At 54.5% G+C, this 23,994-nt stretch overlaps 1 protein-coding gene across 3 annotated transcripts in view; it reads right to left on the bottom strand.

Moving 5' to 3' along the window:
- Window positions 1–23,994, bottom strand: part of POLN (DNA polymerase nu) — a 63,890-nt gene that overhangs the window by 28,872 nt on the left and 11,024 nt on the right. For all 3 annotated transcript variants that reach the window (XM_084878892.1, XM_084878893.1, XM_084878894.1), the window contains exons 4-11: window positions 22,286–22,479; window positions 13,002–13,114; window positions 9,938–10,095; window positions 8,640–8,708; window positions 8,096–8,156; window positions 7,175–7,239; window positions 3,183–3,266; window positions 2,861–2,956 (exon numbers count right to left, since the gene is read on the bottom strand). In XM_084878892.1, coding sequence (XP_084735018.1) covers window positions 2,861–2,956; window positions 3,183–3,266; window positions 7,175–7,239; window positions 8,096–8,156; window positions 8,640–8,708; window positions 9,938–10,095; window positions 13,002–13,114; window positions 22,286–22,479 — 840 coding nt within the window. The remainder of the gene's footprint in view (window positions 1–2,860; window positions 2,957–3,182; window positions 3,267–7,174; window positions 7,240–8,095; window positions 8,157–8,639; window positions 8,709–9,937; window positions 10,096–13,001; window positions 13,115–22,285; window positions 22,480–23,994) is intronic.

Below are 23,994 nucleotides of genomic sequence, written 5' to 3'. Positions count from 1 at the left end.
CGGGCGAGGCTGGGAGGGAATTAGAGATGATTCTAGTCTTTGGGTGAAGAAGCTCATAATAATAGCCAATACTCATTAGCTTTTGAGAGCTTATGTCAGGCATGGTCTCTCTCTCTCTCTCTCTCTCTCTCTCTCTCTCTCTCTCTCTCACACACACACACACACACACACACACACAGTTGCAGAATCCTCACAAGATTCTATCTAGCAGGAATGTTACTCTTATAGCCCTCTACTACAGACCAGGAAACTGAGGCAAAAGCAGTCAAGCAACGTGGCCCAGGCTGGGCAGGTGGCGTGGCTGGCGCCACTGCCCTGCTTCCCAAGGACACGGAGAAGGGCAGGCCGTCCGCTGCGGCGGGAAGACATGCCCAAGGGCACGAACCCAGGTCCCTGCAGGGGACCCGGGCTCCACAGCAGTGCCTGGCTCACTCAGCAGTGGCCACCCGAGCCCCCAAGCGCCAGGTGTGGGGACAGCCAGCAAGCGAGGGGCCCGCCAGGTGAGATGCACAGGAAGTGAAACGATGGAGAGGCGATACCCCCGGAGCACGGTCTCCCCAGCTGCTGAGCCAACAGCTGAACACGGCACAGCAGCACTGCTGGCCTCTGCAGCGGTCCCAGCAGAGGGACAGGGTCACTCTCACCGCCCTCAGCTCTCCACTGCCCCCTCCTGGATTGTAAACATCTGTCTATGCTCCGCCACTTTCCTAGAGCAGAGCTTACCACTCCCTGCCTTTGATTTTGATTGATTGATTGACTTTAGAGAGAGAGACAGAAACATTGATTTGTTGTTCCCCTTACTTACATATTCCTTGGTTGATTCTTTTATGTGCCCTAACCAGGGATTGAACCCGCAACCCTTGTGTATTGGGGCAACATCCCAACCAAGCTACTCCTTGTCTTTTAAAAATGTCTTGCCCAGCTGGTGTGGCTCAGTGGTTGAGCCGGTTGACCCTAGGAACCAGGAGGTCACAGTTTGACTCCCGGTCAGACACATGCCCAGGTTGTGGGTTCAATCTCCAGCAGTGTTTGGCTGTATTTCGCACAGTGAGAAAACCTGAAGTCATTTTCAAGGTCCACCATTTCTTACTTCTTTTCATTTGGGTCAAGTTTCTAAACTTTCTAAATCTCCATTTTCTGGCTAATGAAAAGAAAATAGGATTCCACCGAGTCTCCTATCTACCCACTCCAGGACTTCTGTAAGGATCAATGAGATGAGGCGCAGGAAAAGGCTTCACAGACATTTGGTTAAAGTGTGAAATGTTTCCACCTAGCTGTAAAGCAAGTTGGCTTCCTGGGCTGAAGAAACTGCAAGGAGGCTAGTGGTCGCTAGGGAGAGGAAGCCGGGCGTTGCTATGTGACGTCATTACCTGGCACCCAGTGACCATTTCCGGGCTGGGCTGGGCTGTGGGCTGCATTTTGTGCCATGGGGTCTTGGTAGTATTGGCTATGATTTGGTGAGGTGTCGGTCTGGGGTGGTGGCGGGGCCTGTGACCCTCTTGGGGGAAGCCGAGTGTTTGGTTTGCTGGGGCCAGGTCTGTGGTGCCGTTTATTTTGAAATGGCCAGTGTGTGTCATGGCAGCTCCTGTGCTGAGTGTCTACCCCATGGTGCTCAGTGCTCGTCATAGCTACTGGTCAGAGCATCTGCCCCCTGGTGGTCATTGCGTGTCATAGCTACCAGGAGGAGGGAAGGATGGACATTTAGCCTTTTATATATACAGAAGCAGCCCAAGTGCCCAGCAGTAGATGAGTGGATAAAAAGGCCATGGTTCAGCTGAAACCAGTTTGGCTCAGTGGGTAGAGCATTGGACTGCGGACTGATGGGTCTGGGTTCGATTCTGGTCAAGGGCATGTACCTTGGTTGCGGGCACATCCCCAGTAGGGGACGTGCAGGAGGCAGCTGATCGATGACTCTCTCTCATCAATGTTTCTAACTCTCTCTCTCTCCCTTCCTCTCTGTAAAAAAAATCAATAAAATATATATTAAAAAAATACTTAAAAAAAAAAGCCATGGTTTATTTACACAATGGAAAAAAAAAAACCACCAAGGAAATCTTACCCTTTGCAACAGCATGGATGGACCTGGTGAGCATTATGCTGAGTGAGTGAAATAAGCCAGTCAGAGAGAGACAAGTACCATATGATCTCATTTATATGTGGGATAAAATAACTAATGAATAAAATAAACTAACAAACAAAAGAGAAACAGACTACAGACACAGAGAACAGACTGATGGTTGACAGAGCGGAGAGGGGATGAGGTCTGAGTGGAAAAGGTAAAGGGATGAAGCCAAAAACCAAATAAAACTCATTGCTATCCCACAGTGTGGCGATGACCAGAGGGGAGGGGTGGGGGAGGGGGAGGTAGGAGAGGGTGGAGGGACCGATGACAATGGAAGGAGACCTGCCGGGTGGAGAACACACACAGTAACAGGTGACGCACATGGCATAGTGCACTGGAAGCTGTATCACTTGTTAACCCACGGCACCACTAAATGCAGTGAAGCACAATGTAAAAGGCACAGGCAAGGGCGGCCAGGACGCTCTGAAGTGAACGTGGAAGAGGAGAGGACGAGGACCTCCCGTCTCCGGGCTCCCGTGGGCAGGGACACGGGGGCCTGGCCTGGGCAAGCTTCTCCCACTGTCCCTCGTGGGAGCCAAGTCAATTGTTTGCTCTGGAAACTGGCGCAGCTGCCCTGGCTCCTGGTTCATAGCTAGAAGCAGCAGCCCTGGGGCGGGAGCGTGACCCCGCTCCTGATGGGCTGGTGCCCCGTCCCGCACAGGCAGCGGTGGGTCTGGGGGCGCACCTGTGGCGCAGACACGCTCTCGCTCGGAAAGAAGGGGCGGCTGTTGGTCTTACCGCGGCTTCGGACGTGGACAGGCGGCCCCGCAGCCCGGTCTTGGGAAGCGTCCCCGTGGGGCTCAGCAGGTGCAGCTTCAGCTTGCCAAAGAGGATCTTCAACAGAAGACAGTGAGGCCCGGTGTGCGGGGACCAGCACCGCACACAGGCCCCGCCGCCCAGAGCAGCCACGACACGTGCAGAGTGCTGAAAGGCTGGTTTCCTCCTTTTCTGGGGCGTAAAGGCTCTCAGTGTGAGAGAGCGTGAGCTGAATGGAAGCTCAGGACAAACCCCCTTCCCCTGGACAAGAAGTTTACTGTGTAAGAACCAGAGGCAGCTGTACCTCTCGGAGCTGGTCGCTGCTCGTCACGAGGAACTGCTCTCCGGCCACAAAGTGGGCTTCTCGCTCCAACTCCTTGAGACGAGACTGTGAATGAGACAAACACAATCTCTTGGCAGTTTACGAGGATTTGATTTGTTCACCAAACAGTTCCCAACAACAGCCCTTACAAGAACACAAAGACATATCTGAACACTAAAAATGCATATTTTGACTCCTGGTGAGATACCCAGGCTCACAGGATCTCTGCTAAGGAAACAGATTGAAAGAAGCAAAAATAGTAAAAAATTTCACCAAAATGAGGGAGGGAAAGAGTGAATTCTCCAGCAGCGATCTGACTAGAAAGGGGTCCAGCATCCCATTACACGCATCAAACACCCTGCGTGACCCACGGCAGGGCCCAGCTGCACGGCCACAGCAGCAACGGAAAGACTCAGCCACGGAGAGACGCAGCCACGGAGAGACTCAGCCACGGAGAGATGCAGCCACGGAGAGTCCGCCTCTGAGCCGGCACAGCCCACAGAGACAGTGCTGGGCCGGGCAGAGCCACAGGATGGGCTGCATTTACAGACCCTTCCCCTCACCATCTTGGTCAGAAGAAAAGTAGAAGGAGGCCAGGACTTAACAAAAAATTACTGTGAAAGGAAAGAGAGAACAGAGTCAAATCAACCAATTCTGGTGAAATGTCCACATTCTACTCTTTAGAGTTGCCCTAAGGCAGAAATTTCTAAGAAGTTTATAAATAGGGGCCAGAACACTAGGAGTGGGACCAGTATAACATAAAGAAGTAAGATCTCAGCAAAACCAAGAACCCAGGACAACGGCCTCAGTTAAAGATGCCAAAGCTCTGAGTTAAAGAAACAGACGATTAAAAAAACAAGAAACAGATGATTAAAAAAACAAGGAACAGCCGAAACCGGTTTGGCTCAGTGGATAGAGCGTCAGCCTGCGAACTGAAAGGTCCGGGTTCAATTCTGGTCAAGGGCATGTACCTTGGTTCCGGCACATCCCCAGTGGGGAGTATGCAGGAGGCAGCTGATTGATGTTTCTGACTTTATATTCCTCTCCCTTCCTCTCTGTATTAAACCAATAAGATATATTAAAAAATAAAAATAAAAAAGCAAGGAACAAAGCGTTAAAAGACAGATGATGGGTCCCTGAGGAGTAAGTCAGACCTTAGGAGACAGAGACTCCGTCACAGATTGTGTGATCTCAGAACATGAAGCAAGAACGGGGGCTTTCCACTCACTCAGCACGGGAGCACACGCCTGTGATGAAGCAACAACAGTGATGGTGAGGATAAACAGAGAAAGACAGAAAGACAGACAGCTTCAGGCACAACAAGACATAACATCTAATCGGAGCAGAAACTCGTGAGAACTACAAAGCATCGGCCCAGCGGGGAGCGGAGGCAGAGCCCCAGCTGGGCGTGGCAGGAGCCAGCAGCCTGTGGAGTCCCGGTCAGTCCTGCTGTGAGCCAGGCTCTGAAAGTGGCAGGAAGCAGGGTGGGCAGTATGGGTTACTGCTGCCTTATAACAAACGGCCCCAAACACCACGCGGTGTCCCTCACATTTCTGGGGATCAGCAATTCGGGCAGCACTCAGCTACATGCCTGTGCTGGCCTCGCACCCTCGGAGTTAAAACGTCCATCTTTCATTAGATTTTCCAAAAATATTTAGCTCATTTAAAAACTTGTGATAACTGGCTTTTTCTTTTTTAAACCATTTTTTTCTAATTTTATTTATTTACTTATTAGTTAATCCTTACCCAAGGATATTTTTCCATTATTGATTATTAGAGAGAGTGGGAGAGTAAGGAGAAACAGAGAGAGAGAAACAGCCCAGGACTGCAATACCTCAGTTGCAGTCCTGGGCTGACTCGAACCTGTGACCCTCAGTCTGCGGGCTGATGCTCTATCCACTCAGCCAAACTGGCCAGAGCAGGGCTGTTTCTTATTGATAGGAGTTCTCTACATACATTAAAACGGAATAAAAATCCGAGCAGTGTTTTTAAAAGTAAATGGAAGAATTTTATATGAAAACTAGAGGCCGGATGCACGACATTCATGCACTGAGGTGCACACTATAGGATGGCAGCGTACTGTAAAGCTCCAGTAATAAGCACACGGACAGGCAAACCAATGAGAACGGAATTGAGCCCGGGAAAGACCCCATTGCACAGGACTGATTTACGACAAAGACCTGTAGTCTCCCTTATGCACGGGGGACATGCTCCGAGACCTCATAGCTGCCTGAGACCGCGGACAGCACTGAGCCCTCTGTACACTGTGTTTTTCCTATACATCCATACCGATGATAAGTTCAACTTACAAACCAGGCAGCGGCAATAGCTAATAGCAAATCGGACAATTATAACAACATCCTGTCACACAAGTTCTGTGAATGGGCCTCTCCCATCACTGCCTGCCCTCACTCTGTGCATAAGGAAAGCACTTTCCGGCTTCTCTCTGGCAAATCTACGGTCACATCACTCCTGGGCTTTGGGCCATAACTACTGTGTTTCCCCAAAAATAAGACATCCTCCGAAAATAAGACCTACTTACAGATTTCCTTCTGAGTGAAATATAAGGCCCCCCCTAGGCTCTGTCTCAGAATGTTATTGCTAAACATGAGAGATTTGGTCCACTGATTCTGAAAGAAATGGAGTTACAAGAAATTCACCAGGAAATTCAGGAATTGGATTGTTATGATGATGTTCCAGAAGATGATGACATGATTGTCATTGAATAAATGAGTAAATTCTTGATACTGTAGGATTCACAGTTTGTCTGGTTTGTGTTGATAACTACCGTACTACGGTACCGTATGCAGGTAATCAATTTCCTTTAACCATAAATGTGTACCGTATTCTTCTTAAGACATTCCCTGAAAATAAGACCTAGCGCATCTTTGGGAGCAAAAATTAATACAAGACACTGTCTTATTTTCGGGGAAACAGGGTAAGTAAAGTAAGGGTGACTTTAGCACAGGCACTGCGATGCCACAGCCCTCAGCTGGCACCTGAGATGGCCACGTGCACAGTGCCCTGAGTGCTGTGATGAGGCCTGGTGCTGTCCCACTCCGTCCGCCTGGGACATGAACCCCCTTTGTCCAGCCCGCCCACGCTACACCAAGGCCTGCCCGTCCGTCACTCAGTGGCCGCAGGAAACAACCGAATTTTCGTGGTATTTTGTGAAAGAGCCACACTCAAGGGGCCAAAGAGCCACATGTGGCTTGCGAGCCGCAGTTTGCCGACCACTGCCATACACCAAAATATTTTAAATTTGATTCCCGGCCAGGATACATACCTGGGTTTCGAGTTCGACCCCGGAAGGGGTGAGTATCCGGGGAGGCAACTGATAGATGTTCCCTCTCCCCCTTCTCTCTCTAAAATCAGCAAGAACATATCCCAGAGTGAGGATTAATAAATAAATAAAAAGAACTGAAGTGGAGTCCTAGCCGGTTTGGCTCAGTGGATAGAAGGTCAGCCTGCGGACTGAAGGGTCCCAGGTTCTATTCTGGTCAAGGGCACATGCCGGGATTGCAGGCTCTGTCCCTAGTAGGGGGTGTGCAGGAGGCAGCCGATCGATGATTCTCTCTCATTGATGTTTCTATCTCTCTTTCCCTCTCTCCTTTCCTCACTGAAATCAATAAAATATGTTTTTAAAAAATAACTAAAGTGGAACATTTTTTTATGCATTACCATGCACTCCTGTGTTTTCCATGGTTCACTGTTAGACGTGTTGTTGCTTTTGTAAGGAATCCCAGAAACCCAGGACTCCCCTCACCGCACTTCGGGGCCATGTCCTGCAGGAGCCTGGCCTGAGAAGGTCGCTGAGGCCCATGGAGCCCAGGCACACCCTCAGAGCCACCAGAGGCAGCGTGCTCAGCCTCCCGCGGTTCTCCGGGTCAGAGGGGCAGCTCAGCTGGTTGGAAGCGAAGGAGCAGCTGGTCCAGAAGCAGAGCTACCGTGCGGAGGGTCTCACCGGGACGTACCCCGAGGAGCACGGAGGTCCTCTCCAGCTCTTCCCTGTTCACCCGGATGCGGTGGCTTTCCATCACTGCGTCCAAAACCAAGGCAGGGGACATCGGCGTCAGTGACTCAGCGGTGAGACGGCGGGCAGGGAGCGGGCCCGTCCCTGAGGGGGCAGTGATGCCAGCGCCTCCGCAAGCACACTCGGCCCAGAGCCCTGCAGGGCCGGCAGCGGTGGCAGCGGGCATGGGACACGCTCTGCGTGGAAAGCTGCCCCTGCCGTCAGGGCGCTGGGCGAGGCGCTGCTCTGCTCCCCAGCGGGGCCTGCAGAGGAGAGCCTGAGGCAGGCCCGGGGCAGGGTGGGAACCCTTTCCTGCCAAGGCCCACGGGATATTTATAACAGCATCCCGGGGCTGTACACAGTTATCAGCTTACACGTTAGCCTGCTACCTTTGGTCAAACATTGACTTCACTGATGCTCAGGGCCTGGGCAGAGCCAGACACAGGATTTCATGGGCCGGACGTTCCCACCCCTGCTCCAGGGGGTCTCATGCAGGGCTCATGCTCCAGGGGGTCTCATGCAGGGCTAACGGACAGCACCCCAGGACCCACAACGACTGGCATGCAGGCTCCGCCCACACGGCTGCTCTCAGGAGCGAGGAGGGACCAGGAGGGCGGTGGACCCTGGGCCAGGGCACCCAGATCCAGACAACACAGAGATCCCAAGGACCGGATGTCAGAACCTTCCGGTCGCTCTACACAGGCGATGCAGTCCAACCCCTGGTTACAGAAAGGGAAGTAAAGGGATGGCCACCTCGTCGGGGCCGTGTGACCTTGCCCGCCCCGAAGTGAGTTGAGAGAACAGTCGTCCCCAAACAACGTAAGGAATTTTACCAGTTCCCTCCCTCTGGAAAGATGCTGCCGGGCAGCGTTAGGCAGCTTACCTGCCAAAATGGGGATCAGAGGCAGCTCCAGGGTACAGAACAGCTGCCACAAACCGGAAGCCTGTGTCACGGGAAGAAACATTCTCGTCATGAAGGCTGCCTCCGCCCTCCCTGAGCGCGCCCGGCTCCTCCTCGGGGATGGGCTGGCCTCCCAGCCAGGAGCCCCTCCTGCCCTCCTGGTAAAGCCCTCTCCCGCGGTGTCCTACTGGATCGCCCAGACCTGCTGAGACGGAGACCCAGGAGAGCAGTCCACCCCAATGCCCCTCCTCTCTCTCGTTTTATCGGTGCGGCACTGTGCACGGCAGGCTCCCATGCAGTGCTCGCCGCAGCACAGAAACGCTACCAGCGCTTCCACACAGAAAACACCCGAGAACTCAGGTCTCCTCGCTGGACTACCGTGTCTGAGGGACGGAGCTGACGGGCCTCAGAACTCGCGCCGTTTGCTGCACATCCCACACAGCGGGCACTGCTCCTGCGCATGGGTGCCAATGCGAGGCAGTGGGCTGCAGTGAGCAGAGGCCCCCAGAGGCTACCCCGTGCTTGCCTTCAGCCGAGAGCAGAGGTCCATCGTAAGCCGGTAGAGGACCCGCAGGTTGGCACACACGTTCCGATTCTGCCAAAGACCAGAAGGATAAGTTCGGCAACCTTGGCCGAAGCAATCGTCACCTTAAGTAGCATAACTCACGAACCGTTTGCCAGCAGCTGTCACTCATCTGTGGCGGCACCCATCGACGACTCCAAGTAGGCGAGCCCCTGCTAAGGACCGCACTTCCTGTTTGGCAAATGCCAGCTTCCTGCCACCTGACACTTTCTCCCCAACTCAGCCCCCCTCACTCCAGAGGCACGAGCCACAAAGAGGACACGACCTGGCCTTGGGCTCCCACTCCTCCACTCCCCACAAGCGAGCGAGCCAGCAGAGTCCCCCCATTCTCACCAGGGACCACACACACAGGGCCGGGAGGGGACAGAGTCTGTGATCAATGAGCCACAGCGCCCCACCTGTCTAATCTCCTTCCTGTCGCCTGGATGCTGGGCGTGCTGGCCTGGTCTCTCTGGGCGGGGCACATGCTAGAGACCAGTCCCGCACACGCACACGCACACGCCTGACCTGCTGCTCCCCCACAGGGCCGGCAGTTGTGGAACAAAGCCTCACATTGGATTCAACCCTGTCTCCGCTGAACTGGCTCAAGGAGTGACAGTGGACGGACCACGGAGGGTGCGGGCCCAGCCCCTCACTCTGGGTGCTCTCCAGGGGCGGCCGTGGACTGCGGGGCCTCTGCCGCAGCTGCCGATCGCCGGCTCTCAGATTCATAAACCAGCGCTCTGCTCACGGAGCCGGCCCCCCGACACCAGAGTCCACAGGGAAGAGCACCGCGGATGGGTTTCCCCAGGAACAGCTTCACGAAGGAGCAGAACCGCCGTCCTTCATGCCGACCAGAAACAAAGGGCTTTCTGCCGAGTAAGTCGAAGCGAATAGCAGCAACATTCTTCCTACTGAGCTATCTCTGAAGTGCTAGAGTTTCCGTAGAAAATCTGGGGTTGTGTTGCCCCGGCAGGTTTTTCTCCGGGTTAGAGCCTTGGCCTGAGGACTGAAGGGTTGCAGGTTCAATTCCATTTAAAGGCACGTTCTGTTGCCTGCTGGCCCCCACCCTTGGTTGGGGAGAGTGCAGGAGGTAACCAGTCGATGTGTCTCTCTCACATCAACGTTTCTCTCTCTTTCCTCCTCCTCCCCTCTTCCCTCTCTTTCACTCTCTGAAACATCAATGGGAAAAATACCCTCAAATGAGGATTAAAATTCAGGTTGTATTAAAGTTGGTAAAATCTTATCTGAAAACAACTCACCACAGTGTTTCTTGAGGAATTCCCATACGTGCTGCTCACTGTCACCGTGACAGCGTTTCCGAAGGATTTTGCCACTAAATCCTCAAAAGAGGGTGTGGCATCACTAGGATCTAGGAGCCACGCAGCAATTCTAGGGTCCAGCCCTACGAAGTCAGCCACTGAGGAGAGAAAGCTCATTTAGCCGTTACAAGGTAGAGGGATTATACTTTTCTCTGCTTTTGCACGTTTCTCAAGGTCCAAATTAATGATCAGAATCTTATCACCCGCTCAGGGTACAGGGCTGTCAGTACTAGGAATGCTGCGCCTGGGGTAAGGGCCTCCACAGACCCAGGTCCCACAGGCCCGTCTCATGGGGTTTGATCCCCCATGCCCAGAGGGGCGGAGCCTCCACACTAACTTGGAATTTGGCTCTCAAAATGTTAAAAGAGATCGAAGTCAGAATCCTCAGCCACGCTTCCTGCCTCCTTTCTCCCCTTTCTCGCCTGCTCCCACGCCTCTCACTGCCCCACACCTCGCACCCTTCCTACTCTCCAAGTCCTCCCCGCCTCCGCCTCTGGCCTCTCGCTGGGCTGCTTCCCCGGCCGCCCCGGGCCCTGCCTGGCATCGCATCGCTGTTCAGGAGCCAAGTGTCCCGGGCGGAAGGCAGAGCGGGGCGGCGCTGCCTGAGCACCCGCTCCGCGCTCTGGGAGGCGGGATGGCGGGCAGGACAGATGCAGGACACGTGGGCCTGCGCCCCGCCCGGCATCCGGTGCGGCTGCGTGTGTGGAAAGAGCAGCGAGACGAGCCTGCGGGCCTGGGAGCTCATGTCCCCCAAGTGTTAGTTTCCTCTGAAAACTGGCGACAAGAGTCCTGGGTGCATGTGCGAGACTCGTGAAGGTGCTTTGTAGAAAGTAAGAGTGACATGTGCTAAATAGGTACATTTTTGTACCAGAGTGTTTTAGACACGGGGAGGGGGGTTATACAAGGCTGGGAGCTGATAAATTAGGAAATAAATCTGAACTCAAAAGGATTGCTTTTCAAGTTCCTTTAACATTTTTACTTTAATAAAAAGTGCTGTAAAAAGTAAACGTTGCCTTTAAACGAACTGGTCTCAGGTCACATCACGCTGGATGTGTCTCTGCCACTGGTACATTGTGCCCGTTTGAGGGATGGATACTCACCAAAGCAGCCAGCCCTGGCGCTGCTGTTTGCTGCCAGGCAGCCTCGCATGCTGGAGGTCTGGCACTACCACACCCTAGGGCTTTTTCATTCTACCTGCCTTTCCAAAGCTCCATTCCTCCAAAACTTAGGCTTCTTACCAAGCTGTTTGTGTGTTTTTTTTTTGTTTTTAAAAAAATATATTTTATTGATTTTTTTACAGAGAGGAAGGGAGAGGGATAGAGAGCTCAACCAGCTGCCTCCTGCACACCCCCTACTGGGGATGTGCCCGCAACCAAGGTACATGCCCTTGACCGGAATCGAACCCGGGACCTTTCAGTCTGCAGGCCGACACTCTATCCACTGAGCCACACCGGTTTTGGCACCAACAAGTATTTTTGAAAATGCTTGGGGGAGTCTGACTGTGCTGGGACAGTGGGGTCTGGTCCCTATAAACTCCTGTAACCAGTAAACTAAACCTGCAGGACAAACCCCACCCTGGGGAGAAAATGCTAGGAGTTGAAGAAGAAATGCCAACAAAATAGACTTTAAACCAACTAAGAAAATAGTAAAATCTATGAAAAGTAAATAAATCAGAATTAGAAATACTTAGAAAGTAGGTGACTTAGAAAAACTGAACAAAAAAGTGAAAGAATTCAGGAAAGAGAAATACAAAAATTTTCAGGAATAAAAACTGGCATTACACAAAAGCAGACAAATGTAATAGGTAACGCCGTAAGTTAAAAAAAAAAATGGAAAAGAGGAATTTTTTTAAATAAAAAAAAATGAAGAGATTGAAAACAAATTCTAGATAAAGTAGTGAATATGAAAGAGAGACGAGAAGAGTTAACATGAATAGAAGTTCCACTATCACAAAAAAGTTGGACAACAGACACATCACCACAGAGGTCAGAGTCAGGGTCAGGATCAGGGTCAGGGTCAGGTCAAGCGCAGCTTTATGAGGCAGCCTTGCCCTCCAGAAACCCAGCATGAATCCGACCCAGCCTCTGGATCTAGCTGCCAGTTTACAGGAAAGAGAGCAAAGAGGGGAGCATGTTAATTGGCAAAAAGAGGATGTGTTTGCGAAGTCCAGACTGTGGGAAATCCCCCAGGACAAGCAAGCTGGTTCCATCAACAGTAACAAAATAATTGCAAGGGTATAAAACAGAGGGAGAGAACATACAGAGTCGAAGAGACTTAAGAAACGTATTGTAGCCGAAACCGGTTTGGCTCAGTGGTAGAGCATCGGTCTGCGGACTGAAAGGTCCCAGGTTCGATTCCGGTCAGGAGCATGTACCTTGGTTGCGGGCACATGCCCGGTAGGGGGTGTGCAAGAGGCAGCTGGTCGATGTTTCTCTCTCATCGACGTTTCTAGCTATCACTCTCTCCTCCTCTCTGTAAAAAATCAATAAAATATATTAGAAAGAAACATATTGCACCCATCCCAGGTATGGCTCCCACTTCAAACAAACTGTAAAAACAAAGACAAACCAACAAAAGTACTGAAAGACAACTGGAAAGTGCAAACACTGCCTGGACATCTAATAACGTTAAAAGATTACTGCTGATCCGTGGGGGAGATACAGCGATGGCATCATCTTAGAAATGAAATCCTCGGATCTGTCACATGATTGAAACGTTTACAGACAATCTGGATGATGCTCGGGATTCACAAGTAGTAGGAAGTGCGGCAGTTAAAGGAAAGAAGGCTGGGGATTGTTGAAACGAATGTTTCCACTGCATCCCTGACCAGCTGTGTGGGTTTCCACACCAACTTCTCCAGTTCTCGATGGGCACTAGCCGGGGCCCCAAAATCCACGTCAGCCTGGACCTGCCGGAGCTGGTGCAGACCCCCCCGCAGGGCGCCAGTCCCAGGTCCCGGGCTCCTGTCCTGCCAACCGTAACTTACCCATCAGCCATAACGTACCGTGCTTCCAGCTGCCGTCATCGCCAAAGTACTGCAGCACTGTTCTCACCAAATCCTTAGCGTTGAAACAGATGACGGGGCGGCTACATTTCAGGATTTCAAACAGCACGTGCCTAGAAGGTGAAGAGAAATTCACCGACTTAGACACTAATGAACTTTGACCCTGAGGACTACTCCCCGAAACGCTGTCACTCCCGCGCACAGTACTGGGTGCAGGCATCCTTCTACGGGCTTTACGTACATTAACTCAGAAACCCTGTGAGGCAGGTATTACCTATCTATCGTCTGCGTTTATAGCCGATGCCGCTGACACAGAGGCTAAGCAGTGAGCCAAGGTGACCCAGCAGTTCAGGCAAAACCCCGTTACCTAAGACCAAACCCCGGATTCCCGAGCAGAGCATACACACTGGCCCTCTGGACTCCTCACAGCCGGCCCGACAGGACTGTCCAGCCCGCCACCAGCACCCCTCCCAACACTGCCCCCGACTCCCCACCCCGCTCACAGAGTCCCCTTTCCTCCATCGCCAGACTGCCGGTCCCGCACCCGGAGCCACTGCTCAGCTGTGCCCTTGCCCACAATCCTCCTCCCACAGCTCCTCCAGCTGCTGCGCTCAGGAGGGCGGGCCGGATCCCTGGCCGGAGCGCTCCTGTGGTCCTTCTCTCCTGCCCACCCGCTGCCGTTCCCGGAAACTCTCCCATCACACCCCAGCTCCTGAGGGGCGGCTGCTAACGCGCTCGTTCATCGAACACTTTCCTGCGCAGCCGGCACGCTACCCGCTCCGGAGGGACTCCTGCACTGACACCCCGCCCCTCAGGCAGGCCTCAGACCCACTGGCAGATAAGGAAACTGAGGCCCAGAGTGGGTAAGCACAAGCCCAGGTGGCCCTGCTGCGGTCTGGGACCCGGGGCTGTGCCGGGCCAGGCTGTAAGGGCCTCAGTGAGGCCTTCCGAGAGGCCGAGGGAGACAGAAACCCCAGCTCACCAGCTCTGCACACCGAGCCAGCATGCAGTGACATTCTGCTTGGCTTGCTCACAGACTGACACTTTTAGGCTTTTTGCATTTTCTTTGCATTTCACCTTGATTTCTCTTGAAGTGGGAGGCCAGGGTGGTGGGGAGGGCAAAGTGCCAACAGCTCAGGTCTGGCTCTGCGGGACTTGGGGGGGGAGGGGGCGGGAGGGTAGAGGAAGGGGGAGCCAGCGCACAAGGGAGCAGAGCGGGCCCGGGAGCTTCCTTTCACGTGATGCCCCCCCACACTGGGCACTCGGGGTCCTTGGCAGGGCCTCTCCCTACAACAGCTGCGCTGGTGAGAGAGGCAGCTCGCGGTTTCTATCCTGATAAGACCAACAGCTAAAGGAATGCCCACAAGACCAGTGGCCCACAGTGTGTTCCTAAGGCCGTTATGTAAGCGGTTGTGTCGCACCTGCCAGACAGGAAGGCCGCTGGGACAGAAGGCGAGAGCTGAGTGTAAAATGCAGGCCTGAACTGAATCTCAAGACTGACCCGTGACTACCTCGCTGAGCCTCAGTTTCCTCATCTGTAAGATGGAAATAATAAACCCTGACACATACAGTTAATTCTAAGATGGAGAGAGAGCATGTATGTGAAAAGACCTTGCATGGGTATTTAATAGATGATATTAAATTTGCATTGTGCAAACATTTTTTTAAATTCATTTTGAATCTCAAAGATGCTATCGAAGACTTGGGATCATTCCACTGTATGGTGTTTAAGGCAATGTCCTCATATAATTGTCCTGGAACTTACAAAAATTTAAACTTAGTACTCATTCATTAATTAATAACATTGATCAAATATTTACTAGTCATACAGAGTTAAAATGGCAATTAATAAGTACCTACTTATAATAATCTTAAATGTAAATGGATTAACTAATCCAATCAAAAGACATAAGGTAGCTGAATGGATACAAAAACATGACCCAACTATATGCTGTCTCTAAGAGACCCACCTCAGAACAAAAGACACACAGGACAGATTTTAGAGAGGGAGGATCCAAGATGGCTGCTCGGGTATACACCTAGCCGCAGCAGCTCACAACAATTTCAAGGGAATACAACTAAAATGTAGAGTGGACATTGCCCAGAGCTACAGGTAGTCGACTGACTGAAAACTCTACAATAGGAAGGAGGGAGAAAACCAGAAGGAAAATCAGAGGAGCTGAAAAAAAGCCTAAGGTACGGAGACATGCTGCGCGCTCGCACGTACACGCGCGCGGAGAGGTCGCAGCCGGAGAGGAGGAGAGGGCTGGGTGCTGCCTGGCGTTCCCTAGCAGGAAGGAAATAGAACCCCCAGCCTGGGCTGAACCCCCGAACCGGCAGCGCTGAGCCCCAAGTTATGTGCCAGACCCTGGGGACCCAGGCTCCGGCAGGGGGAGACAATCCCGGGGGACGGCGAAATGCGGGGCCCCCAGAGTCGCGCGCACATGGCGCACAGAGGACTGAATGTTGACTCTGATGCTGGATTACCCTAGCCGGAAGAAACAAAGCCTCCGGCAGCAGCTCTGAGCCTCAGTCCAGACCGCCCAGAACTCCAGGTCTGGGCCAGTCCCTGGGGACCCAGGCTCGGGCAGGGGGAGACGGAGCTGTGAGGTGGAGTCCTGGGAGCGCAGCGAAAGGCCGAGCCCCCGGAGTCGCGCACACTGTGCGCAGAGGACAGTCTGTTGACTCTGATCCTGGACTCCCCTAGTGGGAGGGAGAAAGAAAGTTCCAGACTGGAGGAACGCCACGAGGAGCAGGAGCCCCTGCCGGACACCGGCCAGCAGGGCGCCAGCAAGGAGCCGGGCGACGGGGCCCCCAGTGGGGGGGGGGTGCCCCTGAGCCTTCGACTGCTGAGCGCTGGCAACGGAGCCAAGGACGGGGGCTGCTTCCTGGGCGGCGCCGACCCCGGCAACAGGCTGGAGCAGCGTGGGAGCCCGCGGAGAACAAAGGGGTGCCACAGGCCAACCTGCTGAGCTCCCAGGACAAGGAGGAAGAAACCAAAGAAGTTCTCAATGTGAAGAAATCAAGTGAGAGCAAATGATAGTAAAATTACTTAAGAAAGAATACAAAGAAGATCTTGAAAAATCTAAGACTAAGTCAGAACTCAACGCACCAGCCAACATTGCAACATAAATGCGTTTTGTTTTCTTTTAAAAAAGAAAAAAAAAAAAAGAGAGAGAAAAGGGACAGAATGTTGGAACAGTGGCGACCAGGCCTAGAGTGGCCAGGCACAAGGCAGTGGCAGCTGGGCCCAGAGCAGCAGTGGCCAGGCCCCAGAGCAGCAGCAGCCAGAACAAGAGCATCAACGGCCAGCACTGGAGCAGCCAGACCTGGGGCAGTGGCAGCCAGGCCTGAGGCAGAGGCGGCCAAGCCCAGGGTGGCCAGTCCAGGAACACCCAGACACGGAGTGGCTGGGCCCGGAGAAGCCCGGTCCAGAGCAGCCGGGTTGGGAGCAGCCAGGCCCAGAACAGCAGTAGCCAAGCACGGAGCATCCAGGCTGGGAGCGGCCAGGCCCGGAGCAGCGGCAGCCAGGCTGGGAGCGGCCAGGCCCGGAGCAGCTGGGTCTGGTGTGGCCAGGCCTGGAGCAGCAGCTGCCAGGCTAGGAGCGGCCAGGCCCGGAGCAGCAGCTGCCAGGCTGGGAGCAGCCAGGTCCGGAGCAGCCGGGTCTGGTGTGGCCAGGCCCGGAGCAGCGGCTGCCAGGCTGGGAGTGGCCAGGCCCAGAGCAACAGCTGCCAGGCTGGGAGCGGCCAGGCCCGGAGCAGCCGGGTCTGGTGCGGCCAGGCCCGGAGCAGCGACTGCCAGGCTGGGAGCGGCCAGGCCCGGAGCAGCCGGGTCTGGTGCGGCCAGGACCGGAGCAGCAGCTGCCAGGCTGGGAGCGGCCAGGCCCGGAGCAGCCGGGTCTGGTGCGGCCAGGCCAGGAGCAGCGGCTGCCAGGCTGGGAGCGGCCAGGCCCGGAGCAGCAGCTGCCAGGCTGGGAGCGGCCAGGCCCGGAGCAGCCGGGTCTGGTGCGGCCAGGCCCGGAGCAGTGGCTGCCAGGCTGGGAGTGGCCAGGCCTGGAGAAGCGGCTGCCAGGCTGGGAGCGGCCAGGCCCGGAGCAGCCGGGTCTGGTGCGGCCAGGCCAGGAGCAGCGGCTGCCAGGCTGGGAGCGGCCAGGCTCGGAGCAGCAGCTGCCAGGCTGGGAGCGGCCAGGCCCGGAGCAGCAGCTGCCAGGCTGGGAGCGGCCAGGCCCGGAGCAGCCGGGTCTGGTGCGGCCAGGCCCGGAGCAGTGGCTGCCAGGCTGGGAGTGGCCAGGCCTGGAGAAGCGGCTGCCAGGCTGGGAGCGGCCAGGCCCGGAGCAGCCGGGTCTGGTGCGGCCAGGCCAGGAGCAGCGGCTGCCAGGCTGGGAGCGGCCAGGCTCGGAGCAGCAGCTGCCAGGCTGGGAGCGGCCAGGCCCGGAGCAGCCGGGTCTGGTGCGGCCAGGCCCGGAGCAGCGACTGCCAGGCTGGGAGCGGCCAGGCCCGGAGCAGCCGGGTCTGGTGTGGCCAGGCCCAGAGCAGCAGCTGCCAGGCTGGGAGCGGCCAGGCCCGGAGCAGCCGGGTCTGGTGCAGCCAGGCCAGGAGCAGCGGCTGCCAGGCTGGGAGCGGCCAGGCCCGGAGCAGCAGCTGCCAGGCTGGGAGCGGCCAGGCCCGGAGCAGCCGGGTCTGGTGCGGCCAGGCCCGGAGCAGTGGCTGCCAGGCTGGGAGTGGCCAGGCCTGGAGAAGCGGCTGCCAGGCTGGGAGCGGCCAGGCCCGGAGCAGCCGGGACTGGTGCGGCCAGGCCCGGAGCAGCCGGGACTGGTGCGGCCAGGCCCGGAGCAGCGACTGCCAGGCTGGGAGCGGCCAGGCCCGGAGCAGCCGGGTCTGGTGCGGCCAGGCCAGGAGCAGCGGCTGCCAGGCTGGGAGCGGCCAGGCTCGGAGCAGCAGCTGCCAGGCTGGGAGCGGCCAGGCCCGGAGCAGCCGGGTCTGGTGCGGCCAGGCCCGGAGCAGCGACTGCCAGGCTGGGAGCGGCCAGGCCCGGAGCAGCCGGGTCTGGTGCGGCCAGGCCCGGAGCAGCAGCTGCCAGGCTGGGAGCGGCCAGGCCCGGAGCAGCCGGGTCTGGTGTGGCCAGGCCAGGAGCAGCGGCTGCCAGGCTGGGAGCGGCCAGGCCCGGAGCAGCAGCTGCCAGGCTGGGAGCGGCCAGGCCCGGAGCAGCCGGGTCTGGTGCGACCAGGCAAGGAGCAGTGGCTGCCAGGCTGGGAGCAGCCAGGCCCGGAGCAGCGGCTGACAGGATGGGAGCGGCCAGGCCCGGAGCAGCAGCTGCCAGGCTGGGAGCGGCCAGGCCCGGAGCAGCCGGGTCTGGTGCGGCCAGGCCAGGAGCAGTGGCTGCCAGGCTGGGAGCAGCCAGGCCCGGAGCAGCGGCTGACAGGATGGGAGCGGCCAGGCCCGGAGCGGCCGGGACCGGAGCAACCGGTCCCAGAGCAGCCGGGTCGGGTGCGGCCAGGCCTGTAGCAGCAACAGCCAAGTCCAGAGCAACTAGGTCGGGAGCGGCAGTGACCAGACCCGGAGCAGCTGGTTGTGGAACGAACCAGAGCAACAGAGGCCAGGCCCGGAGCATCCAGGCCCGAAACAGCTCGCTCCTCGCCTGTACCTGCCCACGGCTGCCTCTCAGACATGGCTGGAAACTTCTGCGGGAACTTGAGGGTCTGCTGAATCAAGTGATGAAGGCTTAGATCTGGATGTGTTCAGTTAGTATAGCGCTGGGGTGTTGATCTGTGAGTGCCTTGGGTGGGGCCTGGATGAGGCTGGTTGACCTATTTGAAAATGTCTTTTGTGTGAAGTGTATCATTGGGCATGTGGAGGTATTATTGATATGAGAAAATGCTAAGTAACAGATTTACTATCTGAAAAGGGATTTACTATCGGGGAAAGGGAGGGAGGAAGAGACTGAACATAAACTGTGCACCTATGGATGAGGACAATGGGGGATGGGGAGGGGGCAGAGGGTGGGGTGGGAACCTGGTGGAGGGGGGAAGAAATGAGGAACCTTTGTAATAATATGAACAATAAAGATTGATTTAAAAAAAAAAAAAAAAGAAAGAAAGAAAAAAAAAAAAAAAAAAAAAAAAAAAAAAAAAAGACACACAGGAAATGAGAGTGAGGGGGTGGGAAAAAATTTTCCATGCGAATGGAAATGAAAAAAAGCTAGCGTGGCAATACTCATATCTGACTAAATAGACTTCAAAACAAAAGCCATCACAAGAGACAATAAGGTCACTACATGATACTAAAGGGATCGATCAACAAGAGGATAAACCCTGTAAACATACAGGCACCCAATAGAGGAGCACCTAAATATATAAAAACGTATGGAGGACCTTAAGAGAGCGATAGACAGCAATACAGTCATACGAGGGGACTTGAACACCCCAGACCCAGAGCCACAGAGGTATGGAACAGACTGGAATCTCAGAGTGAAGGCGGGTGGGGGTGGATCTTCCCTCTGAGAACCACGGAAGAACATGTGCACACAAACAGCTGGGAGTGGAGGCCAGGGCGGGGGTGGGCGGGCTATAAGAAAGAAAAAGGGGGCATATGTAATACTTCCAACAGGAAAGACTTTTTAAAGCCCATGTTTTTAGTATTTATTTTTTTCTATTAATCCTCACCTGAGGATATTTTTTCCATTGGTTTTTATTTATTTATTTTTTTAATATATATTTTATTGATTTTACACAGAGAGGAATTGAGAGAGACAGAGAGTTAGAAATGTCGATGAGAGAGAAACATCGACCAGCTGCCTCTTGCACACCCCCCACTGGGGATGTGCCCGCAACCAAGGTACATGCCCTTGACCGGAATCGAACCTGGGACCTTTCAGTCCACAGGCCGACGCTCTATCCACTGAGCCAAACTGGTCCCGGCTCCATTGGTTTTTAGAGAGAGTAGAAAGGAGGGGGAGAGACAGAGAGAGAAACATTAATGTGAGAGAGAGACATCAATTGGTTGCCTCCCACGTGTGCTCTGACAAGGGCTGGGGATAGAGCCCTTGTCTGGAATCGAACCAAAAACCCTTCAGCCTGAGGGTTTACGCTCTAACCACTGAGCAAAACCAGCTAAAGTGAAAGCCCATGTTTTTAGCACTGCATCCTGAAACATGTGACATAAATGACATATCTGGTATTTTCCTTAATCCCAGCCTGGCCTCCTCCCCTTCTGTTTGGATAGCTGGCCCGGGTGAATGGGATATGGACGTTATATGATTCTTTCCACTCTTGCATTTTCATAATTTGCTTTAAAAAAAACATAAAGGAATGAGGTGGCCAACTGTGCAGCGATCTGGGAGAAGGAGCAGCTGGCAGAGGCCTGTGGGCAGAGGCTCCCGAGCTAGCGAGCAGCAGGAGGTGGGACAGGACAGAGGGAGAGGGGATGAGGCCGAGACAGTGGAGGAGCCGCAGGCTCTGGTGGGAACTCTGGTTCTCCTCAGAGCGAACAGGCTGTCGGAGGGGTGGACGGGCGGTGGCGTGGTGGTTCATGTGTGAGCAGGACCGAATGAAGGGCGGGAAGCTCTTGCTGGGACTCAGTCAGGAGGCAGGGCCTGCTCCGCGGCAGCAGCAGAGGGGAGAGGGGTCCGAGTCTAGCTATTTTGAAGGCAGAGCCAGTGGGATTCCCCAGTGAAGATGATGCCCAGACTCCTGCCTCGCCCGCGGAGAGCTAAAGCTGCCGTGAACCAGGAGAAGGGCCGGGGAGGCCGTTTCAGGGAAGACAGGAGGTCGGTTCTGCGCATGTTCAGGCTACAGTAACGATTAGATGTCCAATGCAGGGTGTCGCGGGAATTCAAACACCCAGAGTTGAGAAGAGGCCCCCCAAATACAGGGCTCCTTCTCAGAGTCTCCCATAGGACAGACCTAGTGACGGCCTTTCACGAAAATTATAGAAAAGGGAGGCTACGGGTTTCGTGGGAGCAGAATGCTGGGTCTGTCACTGTCCCCCTCTCACCAGAAATGACCGTCCTTAGTGCCTGACATCAGCTCTGGATCGCATGGTATCCATTTTCAAAGACATCCATCACGAACAGACGTGTGGCCAGCGGTATGACCCAGCTGCTAGCGAACCAGCCACACAGGCTCTGGCCACCCCCACCATGGAGGTCCCCACCCAGAAAGCCCTGGGCAACCGAGATACCTGACGCATGTGGGACCCCGCTTTCCCCTCCTGCCCTGACGCCGGCTCTCAGCGTCCACTGGCCAATACAGAGTAAACGCTCGAAACCCTGGCCCCCCTCAGGTGGGAGGAAGGCAGAGCCCAGGTCCACGCTCTCCCCTCACACAGCCTCGCCGGGGCCCGGCAGCCATGTACCTCCAGCTGTGCACTATGACTAATACAGCCTTCCTCACAGCTTCCTGCGGTGTTTGCTGGCGGGCGTCCTGTGATCGTGTCAGACCCACAGGGCCGTCCAGCCACACGCTGGGCCCGTGGGGGGATGTCTATGGAGGCTCCCTCCAGTCACACAGGCCGCGGCGAGCGCCTCCACCACTCCTGGCAGAGGCCTCACTCCCATGGGCTGGGACTCGCACGGCAATGACCTGGCACCACCCAGAGCCCACGGAGGCTGCTCAGAGGCCCCACTGTCTCGTCCTGCGCCTCCCGGACTCCTGTTCAGGGCGGCAGCTTCCAGGAGCTCCCTGGGCAGCTAACTGGCCTGCACTCGGAGGGCTGGCACAGGAAGAGGAGGCGCCCGGCCAGGCTGACACCCCCAGTGAAGGATGGGGGCACAGGCTCCCCCACAGCAGGACCTCCCAGGACCGAGGAGGAGCAAAGAAGCCCCCCTGCGCTAACACTACAGACCCCAGAAGGCAGGTGCGCGGGGCCCTGCCGCCTGCCCCCCAGAACAAGGCTCTGAAAAGGGCGGGATCTCGGCGGCACTGAGGACAGTCTGCTGTGGAAGGAGCGGCACCCTCACTCTGACCCTGTCACCGAGGGAGCGGCCCAGCGGACGGAGAAGCACCTGGGACCGGGCAGTGACGCGGTTAGGCCTGGGAGGATGGGTTCTCACCAACTTCTCACTGAGATGTTGGTCAAATCCTGGAGCAGGTCCCCACGGACGCTCTTGGGCTGGGGGTGGGGAGGGGGAGGACCAGTGAGAGAGGTTTCTGTCTTTTAGATCCATTTTATTTTCATGGCTCATGTGAAACGTCTAAAAGTCTAAACAATTAAAGTTGAAGCTTGGGAACGTTAAACCAGGATAAGTCAGGCATGTCCGTAGACCTCAGGGCAGTAACATGTTCTTACCGGGCAAACTGGCTGTGTGCTCCTTGTTCCTGGCTGCAGACTGCGGGCGGCGCCGTCTCTATGTAGACGCACGGGTCGCTGGGCAGGGCTCCTGCCTCCGGAGCGCGGCCCGGGGCGGAGGCAGCCAGAGGACCGCCGCCTTCTGCGCGGCTCTGCGGTAACAGCACAATTCCCTTCACAGCGGAAATCGGGGCCTGGGAATAGACAATGAAACAAAGTTCCAATATTAAACATAGACAACATGTTTATTTAAGAAAGATATGTCATGTTTTATCATGAAAGAGACAGAAAAGACCTGAGGCTAAATTTGTAAAGAAACAGCTCTTTAATAACACTCGAGGCCAGAAACCAAACCTAGGATCTTGCTCTCCAAATCTGCTCTCCTGCCTATTCACCATCAAAATAGAAGTCTTAGCCAGTGCAAAACGACAGGAAAGAGAAAGAGAAGATACATAAATCAGAAAGGAAGAATTATACTGCCTCTATTTACAGATGATACAAATGTCTGCATAGAAAACCCAAAGGAATCTACAGAAAAACTTGCCAAGGTTGCAGGATACAAGGTCAAAACAATAAAACCAACTGCAGTCTGATACAATAACATGTTCATCTATAATAAGCTCAACAATAAAGATTTAAAAAATAAACATGTAAAACTTAACTTATAAAAAATTGTTTTTAATAACTATTCTAAAAACGAAATACTTAAAAACCATCATAATTTGTACAGGATGTATATGCTGAAAACACTGGTGAAAGGAATCAGAGAAGACCTAAGTAACTGAGAGACGTACCCTGCTCAAGGAGTACAAAACCCAAAATAATAAAATGTCATCATGTCCCACCTGGAGTACCAAAAACTGATGTCTATTTTCCCGAGTTAATCTGTAGAACCAAGAACATCAATAAACCCCAAGTTATAAGAAACATGAAGAAGCCGAAACCGGTTTGGCTCAGTGGATAGAGCGTCAGTGTGCGGACTGAAGGGTCCCAGGTTTGATTCCGGTCAAGGGCATGTACATTGGTTGCGGGCACATCCCCGATGGAGGGTGTGCAGGAGGCAGCTGGTCCATGTTTCTCTCTCATCAATGTTTCCAGCTCTCTATCCTTCTCCCTTCCTCTCTGTGAAAAATCAATAAAATATTTTTTTTTTTAAAAAAGAACGAAACATGAAGAAAATCACACCCTTATGCTCATAGTAGCATTATTTACAACAGCCAAGATCTGGAAACAGCCCAAGTACCCCTCAGCAAATGAGTGGAAACAAAACCATGGAATACTATCTATCTATACAAAACCCAAATATGCAAATCAACCAAACAGCGGAATATCCAGTCACTATGACACACATTGACCACCAGGGGGCAGACACTCAATGTAGGAGCTGCCCCCAGCCCGCAGGCCCCGACCCAAGACAGCAGGGGGCAGGGCCAGCGAGCAGGCAGCGCCAGCCCAGCCTAGGCGGGTATGAGTGGGCTTCCCCCTCCCATCACCCTACTGGTCACCCCACAGATTGGCTCTGATCACAGGCCAGGCCTAGGGAACATAACTTTGCACGGATTTCATGCACTGGACCTCCAGTGTGATTATAAAAAAGAAGGAACTCTTACTCTTTGCAATATATAGCATGAATAGATCTAGAGAGTATTATGCTAAGTAAAATAAACCAAATACCATTATCTCATTAATATGTGGAATCTAATGGACAG

Source organism: Pipistrellus hanaki (assembly GCF_964339955.1).
Source record: "Pipistrellus hanaki genome assembly, chromosome: 1".
Lineage (NCBI taxonomy): Eukaryota > Metazoa > Chordata > Mammalia > Chiroptera > Vespertilionidae > Pipistrellus > Pipistrellus hanaki.
This window is presented reverse-complemented; position numbering and strand designations above follow the sequence as displayed.